Raw genomic sequence first — 20,793 nt, forward strand, 5'->3', positions numbered from 1 at the left:
TTTCCGCAACCAATGGGAACGAGGCAAAGGCGGGATATCCTGTGCTTTTACCTAATACCCTTTAGCCGCTGTTGTGAGTGCAGTATTCAGTCTAAATTAACAAAAACGTAAAATCAATAGAGTTCACAACAATAAAATTAGCTGCACAGTGTATATTTTGCTTTGCAATGATTGTTACATAGTTAGAGACTGCAGATAATCTCCACAGTCATCCTGTGGTGCTGTTTTCAGAAGGGATACAAATCTATGAAGCAAGAGAAGAGAATTGGTAAATTGATTTGTAACGTAAGTATTTAATAAAGTTCTCCCCAGTCGTAGAGACATCTGCTTTCCACCCTTTAGCATCCTCAGCATCCTTGGTACTGCTCAGCATCCCGGAAGTTCAGCATCATTTGCTCTTTCAGGAAGAGACGCATCATCGTCAGAGCGTTGACAACAACAGGGACAGTGGCGAAAACATCGGCCTGTCCGGCAGAAATTCCGCCTTTTTTGCAAGTGGAATTCATATGAAAAGGGTACTCTTTCAATTTCAAGCTAAATTAACGCCTATAATTTCCGTGTCTTGTGTCAGCAAGGTAGCTGACCGACTAGGATAATGTTTAGCTAGCCAGTGACTTGACACGACATGGCCTGTTCACAAGCTAATGTTAGCTGCCTAGCCATCGTAAATACGATAATCCTCTGGCTAACTGAGCTTGTTTTATATGGCTTAGTTGTACCTTAGCTGTTTCGTGAAACATTTACTAAGCTTTTGTCGCTGAACCTAGTGTACAGACGATGTTATGTTAGCTGAACTGAGCATCAGTTATGACTTAGTCACTTTAACATTCGTTTATCTTACTGAGGAGTCCAGCGTTGGGTTAAATGGAAATATGGGGCAGGAGGGTGTGTTGTTTTAGCTTTATTCTCATCCATGAAAAGATTAAGGCATGACAGTGATGCTTGCAAGCAGCTACAAACATTCACACCTGCTCTTCCTCTACTCCTGACTACCTCCTTTATTAACCGATGGTATTTGTTGTCATTGTATTTGTTGTGTATTTACATTATTTTATCTTGTTTTATATCTTGTGTTTTGGTTCTTATTTACTTTTAATATTAGTTTTTATTGTAAAGCACTGTGTAACTTTGTTTTTAAAAGGGGCAATTTAAATAAAGTTGTTATTATTATTATTTGGTGAAAGAAGTATCATTTACTTCAAGGGGTACTCCAGCAATTCAATATTGCATTTTCATAAAGTTGGGGGACTTGCAAGAGACACATTCAAAAAAGAATGGTCAAAATTGAGTCTTCAGAGATATCCTGCCTTTTAGTCTCTAGTATGGTTTAGGCTTCAAACACACTGGATACTATATGTCCCATAATGCAACTTTCCTTTCAAAATCCTACATCTACTCTTTACTCCTACTTTTATACCCCTTCACAAAGCTCATAGGTTATTCAGCAATGGAAGGGTTTTTTCCCCCAAGTTTATCCCTAAGATAGCGCTTCTTCCCAGGCTTGGTGCCATTTTAGGACGGTGCACCAGTTGCTTGGGTGACAGCACTATCTGAAAGACTGAAGTCATGAAACAAAAGTTTTCTTTGTGCGGTAAACATCACAGATTACAAGAAATATAACATGATTGGGTGCAGGTTTTGTTGTGACATTTTGGCTGCTCCTCACAACTTCAAAGGGCTGTTTGAAGGTTAAGACTTGGTTTTAAGGTCTAGGTTAGAATTAGGCTGGGGTAAGGGTTGGGGTTAGGCATTTAGTTGTGATGGTTAAGGTTAGGGTAAGGGTAAGGGGCTAGGGAATTCATTATGTTGATGACGGTCCTCACAAAGATAGAAGTACAAGGATTTGTGTGTCTGTGAGACTTAAAGAAAGACTTATACCTTCCCTTCACTGTACTGTTTGGGATGCTCAACTTCTCTGTCCTCTAATCTTTTGTCTTTTACAGACAAATGAAGTGACCAACAGGATACAATGTCATCATTCCAGGTGGTGGACTCATCACCGGGCAGCAGTGTCAGCGTTATGGAAACGTCCAACTTTGCCCACGTCATCTTCCAGAATGTGGGGAAGAGTTTCCTGCCCCAGGCACCCCTGGAGTGTCGCTACACCCTGACCCCTTACATTGCTCCCCACCCCAAAGACTGGGTGGGCATCTTCAAGGTACATCACACGCACTACAGCTGCTTTATCATGCTTCAAAGACATTGTCAAGCATAATCAATTAAGGACCAGGCTTTTATTAATCTGAATCATTTATGTTACACAGAGATATTTAGAGCTCCCAGCCCATTACATAAGTGTTTGTGACATGGATTATGTGTTAGGGTTTTATTAATTGGCTATAGGTTTACAGTTGGCACATTAACACATACATCCGTCTTGACACTAATGGTTCAGCTCTTCACTATGTGCCTAAAACCTCACTACAAGCTTTGGTGTGGTTGCAGAAAGAGGAAGAGTGTACATGGTGGGCTGGTTGCAGTAGGTCTCGCTGGGGGGCAAACATTTGGTGCTCTTTATGAACCACTCTGATTCTTATTAGGACCTCTTTTCCCCCCACTTCACTTGTTCGTTCCCCTCTGTCTTTCCATCAGTCTTTTCTCTGCTTCCTGCTAACCAGCCTCCGCTCTGCTCTTTTATCAAGGCCATCAAATCTCACACGTAATTAACAGGAAATGTGAACTAGGAAATTTAATGTCTTGTAAAGTCAAAAGATAAACATTTTATTGTTGTTTAAGAACTAACTTCAAATCCACCAGCTCAATTAAAAAGGAATAAAGATGCTGGGTTTATATGGAAAAAAGCCAATTGGAAAATTTAATTGTTGTAATCCACGCTAATGAAACCTGTTTGATGGTTGGTGCTTCATGTCAGGGAACAAGCAAACCACGCTTCTTTAATCCTTTTGACGTACATGTCTGTCTTTTTGTGATATTTATCTCTTTAATTCTGGCAAAACTTGGCAATGTGTGTGCATACAGTATATCATTAGAACAAACCATTCAGCTGATGATGAGCTGACGATTTATGTGTGCTTTTACAAATAATAATCATCCACTTTGATCATAGCAGGAGATGAACCCAGTTTTTTTTAATCTATAGGTGTTACCTGTTTTAGAGAGAGAGACTGAGCAATAAAGCTGACTTGCTATGAGGATGACTCAGACTGCACAGACAGGCACTGTTCATTTCAGTTGTGCACAGACACCCCCTAGTGGCTGAAAATATTGATAGTCCAATAATAAGGATCTTGGTATAACAAACTTGCTCCTAGATGGTGGTGCAGTACTCACATGCAGTGTATACACAGTAAACATCAACAGAGTATGCTCTAATCAAGCTAGGCAAATTTTCTTTTGTTTTCCAGCATGGTGACACATTTTTTCATACATCACTGATACATTGCACATATTTGTTTTCCTTTGTTTGTCCAGTGAAAGCTTGGTTTGGTTTAATTTGAGTTTGATGTTTGACACACGCACACACATACACAACTCCCTAAAAAGCCCTGTGGAGGTTTTTGGTTGTGGCATGTTTGTTGGGTCGGCAGGGAGAAACCCGTTGTGTAAGTGTATAATTAACTTGTCATTGTGCTGTTCCCCCACACCTTGAATGAATGATTGATAGCTGCCTTGCCTGTGATTATTTTATAACCTCACTCCTGTGTTGGAATGCCACACCATACATAACCAAATGTCAGTCAACTTCACTCTGCAATTAGAAAAATTATTTATGTCTGTTCTCTCTTGAGCAAACACACGTGAGCACAGCAAACTTGGCAGGAGTCCATTGCAGCCTAGCCTCTCACTGAGATACTGCTGAATGTGGAAAGAATGTTTTTGGCATTATACTCAGTGTAATGGGTTGATAAGGCAAACACTGCAATTAGGTATCATACAACAGCATTAGCGAACCTGAAATTTTGACAAATGTTTTGAGTAGCTCCGTTGATTTACTGTTGCCAGTTAAAGCTTCCCAATGCTTTATCAGGTATTTTAACTTAAATTCATTTAATTGTTAATTTGATTGTTGTATATTTAAATATTTAACTGCAGAAATGGTTTTATGTGAACATAGTAAAAAATTATATGGCATGTTATTATTTCATCTATGAAAGTTATGGCTCATTTAATTCATTTAATTCAACAAAAGCAAGTGAGTCCTCCCAGTGTTTTGTGCATCCTATAATTTCCAGTATAGCATAGTCAACCAACTGTCTAAACTGTAATATTATATGATTACTATGTGGCAGCTGTCCAAAAGAGGAACTTGCGCCACTTTTTCTCCATTTTTAAAATGAAAAAAAGCCCCATAGTACCACAGGTGGTTGAGGTATCCACAGCTGAAGTGCAGTTATGTAATACCACAAACATGTATCGCACATGTGAGTTGAAACGAGGTGTGCGTATGTGCATGAGCGGCCCAGACAGGGAGAGTGTGCGGTGGGCGCGACAGATTTACAAAGCAGGGCCTGAGTTATGATGTTCACAACTCCCTTTCATCATCTGTCACCTAACAACACATGAAATCCATGGAATTACATCTCCCTTGCCATTTTGTGTAAAATTTTCACCTTTTCTTCCCTCATTCTTATTTTTTCCCCCCTCTTCTCATGTCCACGTGGGTTGTTCTCTGCCGTCTCACGAGTCTGCGCATGTGTGTACATGCACGCAAAGCTACATACAGCCCTATGCTCCCACCCCATTCTCACACCTTTACTGCCCCTCTTTTGTGTGAGCTTAAAAGGGGCAGGAACTGAGGGGAAGGAGAGAGGAGGAAGAGGAGGTGTGTGGAAGAATGAGGGAGCATGGTTTTAAATGTTTCCATTCTTGCCTTGAACATTGTATGTAATCCTCCTGCTTTCTTTATTCAGTGTGTTTTAGAAAATCTAATGATAAAAAATAATAAAATGTCATCTGGCTATTAGCAATTTATGTTAATGCAAAAAAAAGGTGAAATTTGTGATTTCTTTTTCAACATAATCTCTTGATTTACACTGTCCAGTCAGGCACTATTTTTTGTTGTGGATCAACATTTTCATTGTGGTTTATGTACTCAGGTGGGTTGGAACACAGCCAGAGATTACTACACCTTCCTTTGGTCTCCTATGCCTGAACACTACGAACCAGGAAGTACTGTGCACAGGACTGTGGTGTTTCAAGGTACACACTCACACACACACACACACACACACACACACTATGTAAACCACTATACAGGCCCAGGGTATTCCAAAGTAACTCCTCCATTTTACGGCGCATATAAAAACCAGCACTTTTATTTAATAAGGGAACACAACCGCAAACGGCGGCCTGGGACCTGAGCACCTCTCGAGCCACACACATACACACACACACAGGTTGAGGGCCTGCAAACTGGTTTTACTGGGCCTGGAACGGTCAGATATTACAGAGTGAAAATATGAGAGTGTGCTGTGGTGTGTCAGTAGTTAGTAAAATCGGTTGGCTGCCGGATGTTCTGTACTTACTCCTCTGTCCCAGAGAACCAGGCCTAACATGTGAATGATGTGCTGCAGTGAGATCTCACAGTGTAGCTATGGGATTTGAAATATTAGCATATATAAATGATGTGTCACCTATGGAAATATAGAATGTTTTTGATAAATGTTTTTATTGTAGAAATATATACCTGAAATAGGTACTAGTTGATTAAATTAATATTAAATACAATGAAAAACAAAATGAGAATTTCACACAATCGCTCACTCTTATCTCTTTGTAGGTTATTATGTTCCTAAATCTGATGGAGAGTTCTACCAGTTTTGTTATGTCACACATGCTGGTGACATTAGAGGAGCCAGCACGCCCTTCCAGTTCAGGTCAGCCACTCCCACTGAAGAACTGCTGACTGTTACCGAGGACGACAGCAACTCAGACATACTGGTCGTCACCACCAAGACTGGCCTGCTAGAGGTAGGCCACACGAGATGAAGATATTTCTTTTTCTATTTTCCATCTTTCTGGGTCTTGGCCCCCATTAAAGGGTGCTATAGGTATTAGATCCCTACCAGATCCAGAGGTTCTGTTCTGTACCTGACTGTGATCTCTGACCTCACTGGGTAGGGTGAAAAGAGAGAATTCCCCATTTGGCATTAAAAACTATTCAATTATTGTCCTTCTAGACAGACATAGATACAACGCAATATATATCATACAACACAAATAGAATTTTATATAAAACTCTGTAAAAACTAAGTGACTTGATCACCAAAATCTTCAAGGAGCACGTACCATTCTCACCTTCTTTCTCTTTACCCTTAACTCACCTCCTGCCTGGCAGCATGTGGAGGAGGCGCAGCAGGAGCGTAGGGAGCTGCTGAAGGCCATGCGTCTCCTCCAGGAGGAGAAACAGCAACTGCAGGAAGAGCAGAAACGACTGGCCAGGGAGAGGGAGCAGGAGAGGGACACGTGCTGCCTGCTACGGACACACAACCAGGTTAGAGTGATGGCAGGAAGCGATGCTCTGAGAGAGAAGGTTTTTTTTGCACACAGCGCAAATTAGTATATATATAGTAGACATAGTTTTTGAATGTATTTATATAATTAAAGGTTTAATGTTACTAATCAAAAGGTATTTGTTCAACATTGAGATTAACAACTGTAGTGGCCTGTTCTTTTACACTTTTAAACTCTGCCACCTTTACGTGGGCTCTGCTTCTTGTCTCACATGTGAAACAGTCCAAATCACAACGCCTCAGTCGCAGATATTGTTGCCTTCATTTCAGCTGCTTTACAAACAAAAAACATGGCAACAACATGCATGCTGACAGCGACCAACGCTTTCAATTTTCAGGTCTAAGACTCTACCGATGCCCTGTTCTACGCACATTTCTACATGTTTGCTCAAGTAAACTCTGTCCCATCCCCTCCTTATACCACAGGTATAAGGAGGCATTTGCACATGTGTGTATTTGTATGCAAGTGTGTGTGTACATGTGTAGGGGTGAGTGTGTACATAAACAGACTCTATTTGCACGTGTGTGTGGATTCGGTTCCTCACCAGTGATCACAGGTCTGAAAACTTCAAAGGCTCGAATTTATGAATAATCTGTGTCCATGTTTGAGAGACACACAAAGAGCCGCAGCGTGTGTGTGTGTGTGTGCGTGCGTGCGTGCGTGCGTGCGTGCACGGCCATCTTTCTCTCCCTCTTTAACGACCTGACTCAGTGGGCCAGAACGGAATTGGGACGCAGTTTTCTCGGGCATCTGGCGTCAGGGACGATGCCATCGCAACCACAGAGTGAACAAACATGACGTCAAACACACAAACACACACACACACACACACACACATGCTCATTCGCATACACAAACTGCCCCCCTTCACTCTCACACTCACAATCAGCTTCCACACCACAGGGCCCCTCTAATGTGCATTCACACACGCACAAGCGTGCGCACATACACAAACACAAACACACTCATTATGCCACCCGCTTGCAAAACCCTTTTAGTCTGTGTGTGGAATGAGAGGAGGGTAGTCCGCAAAACCGCCTGCCTGAAAAAAGAGCCCTGCCCAGCCTCAGGGACAAACACCACTCAGTCACGCGATTCAGTGGCCACTGCTTTCTCACTGTCTATTTTCTCCCCGTCTGTCTGTCCCTGTCTTTCTCTCTCAATACTCAGTGTTTTCATTTCGGAGTTGGTTTATTGGCATTAAAACTTATGAATTATTTTGCTAAAGCATAGAAAACAAAAATACATTTGGGAACATTAATCAAAATTAAACAAATATTTTTAAAAGAAAAAGTCTACTTCACCTACCTTCTACCTCAATTTCATCTACTTTTGACTCCTTTCCCTCCCCATTCACTCACTCACCAGGATGAGTCAGATTTCATATTTTTGTATTTTATGTATTTTTAGTGACAGTCAACTCAAGGAATCTCATTGAAAACAGAGAGGGGGTGGCAGCATTAGGGAGATGGAACACTGAAACTTGCCAAGAAATTTGTGAGTTTGAATCTAGTCTCTTATCGCCCCCTAGTGTCGCTCGCAGGTCTAGGCTCAGAGTAAGAGCAGGCTGCTTTGAGTTAGTCCGCTGCTCTTTTTACAAAGGACAAAATCGCCGTAAATTATAACACACACTGTTATTACCGTGCTGATTTTCATTCAACAGGCATGTCCATCAGATATATGACTTGTGTGAGTAGGTGTGTTTCTCTTAGTAGAGCATTTACAGTAGGTGCGTTAGCTCATGCCACACTGATGAAAATATCCTGAGCTTAACATGAACACATAAGTACATATTTTGTGGCTGCTAATTTTACGACTACACTTTTTATAAGGTCTTTATGCACTGCTAAAGTGCTTCCCAAACGCCAGCCGTAAAAATCATACAGTAATCTACGCAGAGCCAAGCCCAGAGGGAGACAGGCCTGAGTATGCATTGGTGTGTGCATGTGCACTCTGTCTCTTCTAGATTGATGGCTGTACTCTGTGCAATTTTTCTGCCTCAATATGTCCTTGAATGTGTAGCTGTGTGTTCGTCTTTCTGTAGGTGTGTGTGTGAACGCTACAAATAGAAAGGAGGGTGTGTGCAGAGGTATGCTGTTCTGTCACAACCAATATTAGCTATGGATGAGTTAATGTCCTTCACTGCTGATAAGCAGCAAGTTCAAACAAGGCATTTCCTCAGCTGGCCCACAACATGGTGAGAATAGACCTAATATGATCTGCTGTGCGCTACCAGGAATTTGTTTTTTATGGAATCCACTGATACTAGACAGGTTATTCCTGCATGCATTTACCACATAATGTTACTGTTTGTTCAATTAAGGCTACTGAACATTTCAGTAACTTCAGATACTGAATGTCTTTTGCATCCATCAAAAGGCTCACATGAGTCATAATTTGTAACTGGTGATTTGTGATTGATAAGATAAGACTTGACTCATCCCCAGAGGGGAAATTCACATGTTACAGCTGCACTAGAAACAGGCTGTAGAGGTAGGAAACAGAAAAAAGAACTATTTAAAATTAAATTAAAAATACCTAACTGAAACAAGATTTGAAAGCTATTTGTAAAATATGCATTACAATATCTAATAGTATATACATGAATGTATTAATTTTTGCAATATCTGTGCAAATATACATGTGCATAAAATAGTTAGTGCAAATCTAAAACAGAACATTAGAACCATCGATTTTTTTGTGGGGCTGTTGAAGTAGTAGACTGCTTTAGTTTTATATGGGTGTACCTAATAAGTGTGTGATATAAATGAGTGTAGGTACAAATGATAAATACAATGTGCGTAAAAACAAATATACAGCAGTGTGACATATAATATGTACTATATATGCAACCTGACAGTTGCACGTCACATGAAATATAACCATCTGTGATTAATCATGAGTATGGCATAAGCTCTTTGCTTTGTCCAGCACTCTTTCTCTTCCAAGTTCAGCCTGCTGAGATTGGCTGTAGTGCCTGTCACTGTGATCCACAGATGCCTCTCTGTCCCGTAGGAGCTGCTGCGCTCGTCGCAGGGCCTGTCAGAGGAGAGGGAGGAGGTGAGGAGGAGGCTGACAGAGGCCACGGACCGGGTCCGCCAGCTGGAGGAGGACCTGCTGGGAGTCACCCAGAGAGGCCTGCAAAAGGAGACAGAGCTCGATTGGTGAGTGGAGAATGTGAACACGCGACCATCATCCAGACTAACCCATTTCTGTGAGGACATGACTGAGGAGGATTTCTTGCCTGCCTTCTGCTTTCTCAACATCTTCATCATTCCACTCGTCGACATTACATTGGACAAAAAATGCAAATCAAAAATAATGATTAAATTGAATCAACACCTCCCTGACTCAGTAAAATTTAAACATAAGCTTAACAAGGGTGGTATTTATTTCACAGATATTGTAGTACATTGCATTAAATGCTTGTCTCTCCTCAACTCCCTTAGATGATGGATGGGATGTGACCATGCAACCTAGCCTTTTGGCAAAAACAGAGTTTGCTGACACTGTGGGTTGCGGTTAATAATTTTGGAACCTGTACACACACATATTACCATTAGAAAGGTCTTCTGAAGTTGTCCTCTTAGTTACTAAACTTTAGCATGAGGATTGGTTTGAAGATGAAAGTTGTACAAAAGTTATTTTCATCATTTTATGCCACAGTCTGCGTGACCGTCTGAAGAAGCTGACAGCAGAGAGAGACAACCTGGAGAGCCAGCTGAAAAACGAGAAGGATGAGAGAGACCTCTACAAGGTGTGAGAAAGCTCTTCATAGTGTAGCTAAAAGGCTGGATAAATGAAAAGGTGCATTTTGACAAAGCATTTTTCTCTTTCTCTGTGTTGTCACATATGTAGAACCACCTGCGCAGCACTGAGCTGGAGAACACTAAGCTGAGTGCAGAGCTGCAGATGCTGAAGGCGGTGGAGCTGAACCGGGAGGTGACCATTGCCCAGTTCCAGGAGGAGCTGGACAGGCTCAGGGCCTGCGTTGCCCAGCGGGACAGCCTGGAGAAAGAGCTGCTGGCACACAAGGCTGACAAGGTAGTAGTGGTTGTTTGAAATGTTACTGCCTGGATCAACTAACTAGATAGCCAAGTAATAAATTGTTTGTCCATTATCTTGTGTGTGAGCATCCAAGTGCAGTTCATGCATACTGCACCCACTTGTGTGTGTGTGTGTGTGTGTGTGTCTGTATAATATATGTAAAATCAGTTAATCTATATACGGTATATCATTTCCCTCCCATGTCTTTAGGCAGAGCTGGCCCGTGTGCGTGAGCACCTCCGTCAGGCAGAGGAGCAGCTTCAGGCGTGCAGGCAGCAGGCCTCCCTGCTGGCCTCGGAGCTCCGTGACTCAGCCAGCGCCCGTGACCACACGATGACCGAGCTGTACCGCGCCCGCTTGGAAGCTGACAAGCTCCGTGCCAGTCTAGCTGATGCTCAGGCCGAGTGCCAACGCATGGAGAGCCAGCTAGACCGCATGAGGAGCACTGCACAGAAGGAAGTGGTCAGTGTCCGACTTTCTTATTCTTTTCCTCTGTCTTTTGCTTTTTATTCTTTCTATTCTGAAGCAATCTTTGGAAAAGGTTTTTCCTGATGGAATTTTCACACTTTTTTTTCTTTTTCCAAAATTTCCCCTTAATTTCCATCTTTCCCAGGGTGTAGGAACAAGTGGGGAGATAACACCCAGCATGACGGTGGTGTCCGAGGCAGAGGCCGAGCTGCAGAGAGAGGTGGAGGAGCTGAAGCTGCGTCTTCACATGGCTGCTGAGCACTACAAGGAGAAGTACCGGGAGTGTCAGCGCCTGCGCAGGCAGGTGGCCAAACTTAATACAACTGAGTCACAGGGGGTGAGTACTGTGTAGCAAAACTCAGTGCTGAAAAGAAATATTACACACAGGTCAATTTATGCCTAAACCAGTAGCAGTTAAATTTTGTTGATACATATGGTGTTGTGGGTGTGTGTATTTTTTCAGGAGCCAAAGAGAAATGCATCCACCAAAACAACACAGGAGCCACTGACCCCTAGTCCAGAGTCACCGACAGCAGGTACACACACGCGCACACACACACACACACACACACACACACATTCAAGTACAAAAATATAAATGCATGTTGTTATATTATGAACTTCTCTTAGGTCCAAAATAAATGAATCCTGTAACACTTGAAAAAACAGTTACATAGTGATGTACATTGTATTTCCATTTTCTTGTTTGAAGATGTGTAGTACCTGTCTTATTCCCAGGGATAACTACCCAAACATATACCATGCCAACAGACATAGTTTTGTATGTCTGACCAAGAGCTTAAACTTGTTAATCTGGATCAAGTTCAAATATCAAATAGAGAAATTCATTGTAGAAAAGGTACTCTCACCACTTATTTCTTCTTTGTTTTGTTTTGTTTTTTGTTTGTTTGTTTTTTTCTCATAAAAAAATTATAAGGTAGAAATACCAGATTTTCCACTAACAGTATCTTCAGTCGACAGTAATGCATTGCAATCACATGACATAATGAACAGTAAGTGGTGTGACTCAATTTTCTTGACTGGACAAAACTTTTTCTCTACTATGCTATTATATCTTATACTATACTATATACTATATATTGTATACTATACTATATATATTATAAATGTATGTTGCACATCTTACAACAACAAGTAGATGCAGATTCTCTGGAAATTTTCAAAAATCTTTCTTGGAAATGTAGGAAGTGAATAAAAGTAGGTGAGTCTGGGTGACGGATATTGATTACACTGAAAAAAGGTTATTCACAAAACTATGATTTAAAAAAAAAAAAACCTATTGGGTTGTTTTTTTTTTGTCATGTTTGTTTTTGCCATTGTTAATAAAAAGGAATTAAGGAAAATAAAAGGTGATTGTGACATATCCATAGTTATCACTTAATTTTAAGTGTTAATAATTGAATCAAATATTGTCCTGCTGACAATGCAATCTTCAGTGTTCTACTCTTTGTATGTTTAACAGAGAATATAGCTATTGCAGTCCTACAAGAAGCAGCTGAGATGACAATCACTCAAGTACTTAATAACAGGGAATCCGCACATACTGATGCAAACATCAGCACAGAGAAGGAAGAAAGGCAGAAAGAGAAAATGCCAAAGGAGAGGTCAGAGGTGGAAGCTGAGGAAGAAGCAAACCAAGGAGAGGACAAAGAGAAAGAAAACAAAGAGAAAGAAAAAGAGGAGACGAAGGACAGCCTGCCAGAGGAGAGCCTGAGGATGACGAGCTGGGTGGAGGTGGAGAACGAGAGGCAGAGTGCCGAAGAGAACAGCCAGGTGGAAATAGCAGGGAAGGCCGAGGAAGTGAGGGATGTTGTGGCGGAGCAGGTGCTGCTGGAGGTGGAGGGCAGGAGCATGGGGGAGGCAGAGAAGGAACAGACCCGCTCGGTGGAGGAGGAGCTGGCGATGATGGAGGAGAAATGGAGGGAGCAGTGTGCAATCAACGAGACGCTCAAACAGCGGCTGGCCAACGAAGAAGAACGATTCAGAGTAAGACACAAACATATACACCATATAGCTCAAAGCTCAGAGAGTTGTGACTGTGAGGATGTTGGTGGCTGGAAATATGAGGGATCAATGCCCTCACAATGGTCAGCGGTTGTGTAGAAGCCCTTAAGCAAGGCAGCTACTGTACTCCCAATGAACACTCAGCAAAACATTTCCTTTGTACATAAAGATTAAAACAACATGCATGCTCCAGTGTAGTTTGGTAAATGTGGAAGGAAGCCTCTCACAGACCTATTCTGTTCCTCATTGCACATTTTTAGTGCATCAATTTAGTCAATTTATCCACACCATTTAATTTGGATATTTTCTATCACTGCATGTAGTTACATACACAAAGAAATCCAGACTTTTGAATTAACCTGTGAGATTGTAATCCAATCATAATGGGTATGTTATAAAGTTTGTCTCTTACCTAACACGGGTTATTTTGTACTATATTCAACTTTAATCTTTAACATATTTCTGACTCATTTTATAAAAAATAAAAAACAGTAGCAATAATTGTCAGCTCAGATGTTTATGAACACAGTGTTCTGAGTGTGTATCATTTTTATGCAAAATTAAGGCTTTGACTTATAATTGTTTTGATTCATGATTAACCTACATTTTTTGTATTTAGACTTGGCCATTTACATATAATCTCACAAAATAGTAAAAAAATGCTGACCCTGACCCTAAATTCCCAGAGCCCAAAGGTGCCATCTTCAAATATATATATTACAATATAAAAAAGCAGCAAATCCTCACATTTGAGAGGCTGGAACCAGCGAATGTTTAGCTTCTTGTGCTCAATTTTGCTTGGTAAATTAGTTAAACAATTAATAATCAAAATTGATGTTGAATCATTTTCTACTGGATTAACAGGGTAATTGTTATAGCACTGTACAAAATATTCTAATAAAGCAGAAAAACTATGAGATAAATCTTTTAAAAAGTGTCCTACCATTGCTGACTGAAGGAGAGAGGGTACAGCTAGTGGCAACAATAGCAACAATTACACTTGGTCACAGAGTAGCAAATGTTCATAACAGTTTACTTGAGCATGCATTAACCAGAGTAACTATGTAACTCCATGCGTTGCTCACATAGCCACTGCATCCGTGCCACACACAAGCCGATGTGTGTGGTATGTGTGTGTGATTCAGTACGAGCACTCAAGCTTGTGGACCCGCTGCATTTTGCGTGCGAATGTCCGCCAAAGTACCCACTGGCATTTAATCTCCATGAGTAAGTGTGTGTTTATCGGCGCTGTAAATAAGGCTCTCCCCTGTCTTTGATAGAGTCTCCTGTCTGAGGCGAGTGCCCCGGGCCCCGAGCCGCTCTTAATGGCCCCGGAGACTGACAAGAGAGGCAGCCGCAGAACGGCATTCTTTACGGCTATTTACATCAGCCACCCAGAGGATGGAGCGAGGGAGAGGAATAGACAGGGAGAGAGGAGTTGGGGGGGGCACAGAAATCCACTGTTGCAGAATCCCTTCACCTGAACTTAACCCTCTAACCCTCTAATGCTGCGCCGTAAATTTATGAAAGAGGGGGAGAGGGAGAGAGGACAAAAAGAGATGAAAGAGAATGAGGGGGAAAGCAAAAGAAGCAAACAGAATTTAAGAGTGAAAAAAGTAGGATAGACAGACAGACATGAAACAGAAAGAGAGAGACCGCTGGAGAGGAGGGGATTTGGAGCCTTTGTAATATGATAAAATGAGAGAAGAGCCATGTAAACTATCCCACAGGATGAGTCTAGTTCGAAAGTAAGAGATTTACTACAATCTCACGGTCTGCTCCAGTGTGCAGTGCTCCTCCAGTCTGCCCTGGACACGGACCCTGTTTCTGTGGCTTTAGCTGTGTGTTTCACAGTAAGCACATTTGATGCCGCTCCAGGTTATATAAAACTAAATATTATGTTCACTTGCTTGCCTGTGTGTATGTCCATTGACATCCCTCTTCGTCAGTTGACACAAATGGAGTGGAAATCAAACCTGAAAGCAGGGAAAGGGGAAGGAAGGGACGAGTGAGTCTATAATGAGTTATTTTAGTTTAGTTTAGTTATTTTTTGAGCTGAAACAATAAGTCAATTAGTCAATCGACAGAAAATTAATTGTCAACAATTTTGGTAATTGAGTAATTGTTAAAGTAATTTTTCAAGCAAAAACATTCCCCATCTCCATCTTTTCAGTTGTGAGGATTTTCTGCATTTATTTGTCTTAAGTGATAGTAAATTAAATGTATTTGGGTTTTAGACATTTGAAGACATTTGAATTTAAAACATGTCTTGTCTATTAATTTTGGAGCAGCAGGGAGCTACAATAATTTCTGTGTACCTTTCAGCATGCTTACCCCATTCCCTTCATTAGCATTAGTAAGCCGGTTAACAATTTAGTAAAATTTTTAGTTTTATTTATTTTAGAGCTGACACAATTAGTTGAATAATCGACGAGTCAATGGACAGAAAATTAATCATCAACAATTTTGATAATCGATTAATTGTTTAAGACATTTATGAAGCAACAACATCAAATAATCTATGGTTCCAGTTTCTTCAATGTGAGGATTTATCATTGTAAAGTGAATATCTTTGGGTTTTGGATTGTTTATCAGGAAAAAAAAAGCCATTTTAAGAAACCATTTTGAAGTTTGTGATTTTTCACTATTTCTTTCACAATTTTATGGACTAAACAATTAATTAATTTGTCATAAAAATTGATAGATTAGATCGATAATGAACAATTTTTTAAGTTGCAGCTTTCACCCCATAATGTTCCCTGGCAGGGACATTGGTGCTGACGTGACACCTCTACAGGAAATCTGATTGGTTATTGAAAGTCATTTGTTGTACAGATACAGTAATTCCAAGGTGCTTTGTTATGAACTCTGTCCTGATGGGTTTTTTTCTTTTCCCTGTGTACCCCGTCTGTAGGTACAGATGGCAGAGCGAGCCAGCGAGGTGACGGAGCTGAAACACAACCTCGCCCAGGCCCTCAGAGACAAGGAGCAGCTACAGGAGGTAAAGCAGCACACTATTTATATACATGGCTGGTTGTTCCCATTAAACCATTGTTACTTCTTAGCAGGTATCAGCTCTGAATAAATGAGCCATCACTGGATTGGTCTTCACAGTTGAAACGGTGCAGATTTTGAATGTGAATTAAGGTTATAGTTTTATTTTTAAAAAGCCATCTGGTTTCAAACTACAGACATTTGCATCTCAACATTTAGCTTCTAACTGTGGAAATGTAGATAAAGTAGGCTCTCAATTGAAGTCCAAAGCAGTATCATCACATTGAATTATGAGCGCTTGAGTGCAGTGTATGAACTCTTTCTGTAGCCATTCCTTCCCTTCTCCATATTCCCCACTACTCACTAATTAATACATCTATACTTGCTTCTTTCGCCCATTGGTACAGTGCCATTAGACAGTGCAAATGCCACACGACGTGTCTGTTTCACCTTCCCAACCCTGGTTTAAATGTTAAACCTGATAGCAGCGCACTAATGAAGTCATCAAGAGAGGAGGTCTGGGGGGAATAGTGAGAGGAAGGAGGGAGCTAAAAGAGGGAGATGGTGAGTGCCTCTATCAGTGAAGCCAGAGCAGAGGGAGCCAGAGTCTGACACCCATTACAGTAATGAGTAGGGTACTAATGCTCTTGCTTCAGATATGATCACAAAGGGCAGAAACAATGTAGAGGGAAACTTAACTCTGAGCTGAAAATACTTACTCCCTGTGTGGTTCCAACTGTTAAATTGTGCTGTGGAAATGTTGACTGAATTTCTTTCTCACAGCTGTTCTCATCAATCCCTCTCGCTTCAAACAGATGATGATGGATTGTGCTGATGCTTTAACATGTGTACACATTTAGCACGTGCGCACACCAAAGATCTGTAAAGGAGGATTTACGAAAGAGCACAACAAAAAAGAGGTGGATCTAAACATAACACAACTGTGAAAGGAAGCCATGTGAAAATATATTAATTACAGCATATATAGAGGGTAAAAAATCTAGACAACATACTGAAATACAGAAAATAATGAAAACTATGTACAGTATGAAAATTTAAAGATACAATATATAGTTTGAACTTATGAGCATATGGAAAGTGTGTGTGCAAGTGATGATCTAATGTATTTATGCTGTAGCGTCTTCTTGAAATTTGGCTTGCTATTTGTATGTTTTCAAAGTCTGATTGCTTAACTGGACCAAATACTGAGTAACGGGAAATATCAGTTTAAAAGACATGTTAATAATATGTTGTATGTTATAAGTTTATTGCTCTGTGGTACTGTGACACTCAGGGATGGATTTTGTCTCCCCTCCAGGAGCTGCAGCGCTACATGTCCAGGCAGAGGGAGCAGGAAGCTGGTGTTCAGGGTGCTGAGATGAGGCAGCCGATGGTGCTGCGCTATCCCCTGCCATACCCTCAGGACCCCTCTCCTCCACCACTGGTGCCACAGAGGCCCGCTGAGTTGCAGTATGGCAATCCTTACTCCACTAACATCTCAAGAGGTGGGAGGAATTAAAACATAGTCATTCTTTCGTGTTCTCTTCGACTCTGCATCTGTCTGTTCTCCCTAAGTCATATACAGTTCCATGTGTTACTGTTTTTCTAGACCGGGTGGATGTTGCGCTGTCTCCTGAGCACATGTCCCGTCCTCCACCTGAGGCCCCACCCTGCGCCCCGCCCTGTGCTCCCCCAATCACACCACCGAGTCCGGGCCCTGGGGCACCAGGCTGGGACCGAGAGGTGGTCTGCATCCAGCCCTCCCGCACTACGAGCCCCCCTGAGAGCCTGGAGCATCCACCGGAGGAGCCACGAAATGTAAGTGCATACAAACTCACTGCCACCAAACTTGAGTACCTGTATCAACTGAGGTTTCACATGCACCAGATTATGCATACATGAAATAAATAAAATAAAATCAGTGTTAATTTTGCATGTTTTGCTCGCTCTCCTCAAAGATAGATTTCATGATGAAAACATTTTGTTAATTAGTTACAGTATCACAATCGATCACAGCATCAATTTGATCTCAGTATGTCCGGATATCCTTTTGTAGAACTTACTAACCCGTATTTTAGAGCAACATAAAAGCATGACAAACTAACTGTGATCCCAGCGTTGGCCTTCCTACCCTCACTTTGTGTTTTCAGCATCCAAAGAATTGCTTTCACGGTAATCCCTCTCTCTCTCTCCGTCTCTGGAGTGCTCCTCCTCACTGAACGAAGGGAATAGTAGCTTGCCCTTAAACGACAAAGCTTTGAACTAATTTGCATAAAGCTCTAATTAACGTCACTCCCTCAGAGCTCAAGAGAGACGAAGATAACAAGGGCTTGGAGAGTAATTAGGGGAGATTTTGCAAAGGGACAGACCAAAGATCCGTTAGGTCTGTTAGATTATATATTTGGTTGTTTGGGGGCAAACTGAATAGAGACTAGTGAGGAAGGTTTGCTGTGTGTTGTTTTTTAAATAGAAACATAACACATACCTACACACCCATATCTTTAGTGGTTCAGTTATTTGGTTGCCCTTGGATTTCTTCCCTTTCTAGTAAATGTCTTTAAAGGTTGTGTTTGTGTGTGCATAGAGCTCTATGAGCAATTAGATGGCCCTCATTTTCCATCCTTTTGTGTTGTGTTTCATAGGCTGCTGATGGGGCTCAGCCATCCTGTGATCATCAGTCCAGTAGACGTAGTGAAACCAGGAGCAGCTTCTGCTTTGACTCCAGGTACTGTGCCTACCCACACACATAACAAACGACTGTAGAATAAATAGACTTTTTAAAGTCAAGGTGTTTCAGAAAGACACATGATGTAGAAATAAGATCACACAAGCAAAGATGAGGACATCGATAAAAACAGATAGCAAAGAGAGGTTATACATACATATGTGTATATATATATATATATGTGTGTGTGTGTGTATATATATATATATATATATATATATATATATATATATGTATATGTATATGTGTGTGTGTGTGTGTGTGTGTATACATACTTTCAACTGAATGGAATAACATACAGAATAAGTCAGTGAACACCTTCCCACTACATGATCCGAACCAAACTGACACATCTCCCCCTGTCTCACCTGTCTCCAACTACCACTCTCTCCTTTTCTTTGTCCAGGAGTGACGTTCACAAGCGCTGCCCATTATGTGAGGTGATCTTCCCACCCCACTTTGAGCAGCGCAGCTTCGAGCAGCACGTGGAAAGCCACTGGAAGGTCTGCCCCGTCTGCTCCGAGCAGTTCCCCCTCAACTGCCAGCAGCAGCTGTTCGAGAGGCACGTCCTCACACACTTTGACGGCCACGTGCTCAACTTCGAGCAGATTGAATGAAGGATGCAGAGGGCAAACCTAGAATTCTGACATACTGTATGGGTAAATGTGTGTTAGTTCATTTTGATCAGGGTTCGGTTAAGTTGTCTTGTTAATACACAATCATTAGCACTTTTTTGCAATCTTAACAAAGGTTAGAAAGAATGTAGTCCACTTCTGAAAGGAAGCAGAGTTTGTCCTTTGGCGGCTACTCCACCAAGGTGTTAATTAAGTAGGGTAGCTTTCACCTTAATACACAGTGGGTAAAAGGATCATTAGCACTCGGGAATAGTGCATGGTCCTTTACTTTTGTATTATTTTTATGCTCATCTTTCTGCTTCAAGGGACTAAAGCGCCATCAATAGTGCATGCATTTATTGTGTTCAAAACTACAAAATTACAGCTCTTCAAGCTAAAAGAGTGAATTGTAGCAGGAGCTTGAACCGGGGCCTTGAAGAAAAAACATTTTAGTATGTTAATGTCCCTGTTCTTTAACTACCCTGAACATTCCTTTACGATGAGAAGGATTCACTTGTGATAAAGCAGCCAAGACATCTTCATCTTTTAATTGTCGACATGATCCAAAGCTTGGAAAGGCAGAAGAGATAAGAAAATGTTTTTTTAAGTGTAAATGCAGAGTGAGATCTGAATATGTGATGTCTTAAAGAGTCATCTGAGTATGTATATTTCTTTGAAGAATGATGTGGTGATTTTTTTTTACTTGAATGGCAAGTGGTCTTTGATTTCTCCCAAACTACAGTACTCCTGTACGTATGATGTTTTGCAAAGACGTCAAATGGTTTAAACAAAAACAGCACTACATTTTCATGTATCTGCACTAAATAAGGCTTTATTCTGAATGTACTGTACATATGAAAATAAGTATAAGTTGTGGAGAGACCTGTGAATTACTGTCGTGACCCCGACTCCCTCATTGTTAGTTCCCTTATGTTTTAGTGCTGAAAGAATGGCGAACCAGTGATGTTTTACTTTGGTCAGTCGGTAAGAGGCTGGGCTGGTCTCTTTATTGGAGATACACATGTAACATGTTTTAGGCAAATAGACTGGAGGACACTATGTTATAGACACCTTTATTGTTATGTACTTCCACATTTTAAAGTTAGAACTGTGCAGAAAAAGTCATTGCTTTGTGTGCAGGTCCACATCATGAGTGAGTGTCACTTATATGTCTGTTTCCACAGGTCTCCATACCACCGCTTGTCTATATTCTGTCACAAAGTGACCCCTGACAGTGTTGTATTCAGGCTTTTTGCACATGCCCAGTAATCACAAGGCAAATGTGTGTGTATGTCATGTGTCCAATGCAGCCCATTTTCATATGAGAATGTCAGGACGGTGGTTTAAGTGTGTACTGCAAAGATATTTATGAATAAAGTCAGCTTGTCTAAATGCAGTTAAACTGTAATGTCTTTAATTTTGGTTGAAAAGGGAAGAAATAACATG

The 20,793-nt window shown here is 41.1% G+C and overlaps 1 protein-coding gene across 7 annotated transcripts; it reads left to right on the forward strand.

Moving 5' to 3' along the window:
• Nucleotides 1-79: 79 nt before the first annotated feature.
• Nucleotides 80-20,743, forward strand: tax1bp1a (Tax1 (human T-cell leukemia virus type I) binding protein 1a). 7 transcript variants are annotated; one of them, XM_044171106.1, is made up of 18 exons: nucleotides 80-268; nucleotides 343-515; nucleotides 1,985-2,158; nucleotides 5,058-5,160; nucleotides 5,741-5,931; nucleotides 6,299-6,454; nucleotides 9,490-9,638; nucleotides 10,141-10,231; nucleotides 10,333-10,518; nucleotides 10,732-10,983; nucleotides 11,135-11,326; nucleotides 11,453-11,525; nucleotides 12,473-12,996; nucleotides 15,929-16,015; nucleotides 17,327-17,513; nucleotides 17,594-17,826; nucleotides 18,651-18,733; nucleotides 19,140-20,743. In XM_044171106.1, exons 1-18 carry the CDS (start codon nucleotides 247-249, stop codon nucleotides 19,348-19,350), a joined length of 3,087 nt encoding a protein of 1,028 aa, XP_044027041.1. In that variant the 5' UTR covers nucleotides 80-246; the 3' UTR covers nucleotides 19,351-20,743. The 7 variants fall into 7 exon arrangements, with proteins under 7 accessions (XP_044027041.1, XP_044027043.1, XP_044027042.1 ...); XM_044171108.1 differs by having other exon boundaries at nucleotides 81-285; nucleotides 405-515; XM_044171107.1 differs by having other exon boundaries at nucleotides 82-268; nucleotides 17,618-17,826.
• Nucleotides 20,744-20,793: the final 50 nt, after the last annotated feature.

This window comes from Siniperca chuatsi, linkage group LG17 (genome assembly GCF_020085105.1).
Source record: "Siniperca chuatsi isolate FFG_IHB_CAS linkage group LG17, ASM2008510v1, whole genome shotgun sequence".
NCBI classification, from domain to species: Eukaryota; Metazoa; Chordata; class Actinopteri; order Centrarchiformes; family Sinipercidae; genus Siniperca; species Siniperca chuatsi.

What these genes read in the sequence shown, in the direction of transcription:
- tax1bp1a (XM_044171106.1), top strand. Translation starts at nt 247, where the DNA reads ATGAAGCAAGAGAAGAGAATTG. An exon ending in GAAGCAAGAGAAGAGAATTG is followed by an intron (nt 269 to 342) that starts GTAAATTGATTT and finishes TCCACCCTTTAG; the next exon opens with CATCCTCAGCATCCTTGGTA. An exon ending in ACTGGGTGGGCATCTTCAAG is followed by an intron (nt 2,159 to 5,057) that starts GTACATCACACG and finishes TTATGTACTCAG; the next exon opens with GTGGGTTGGAACACAGCCAG.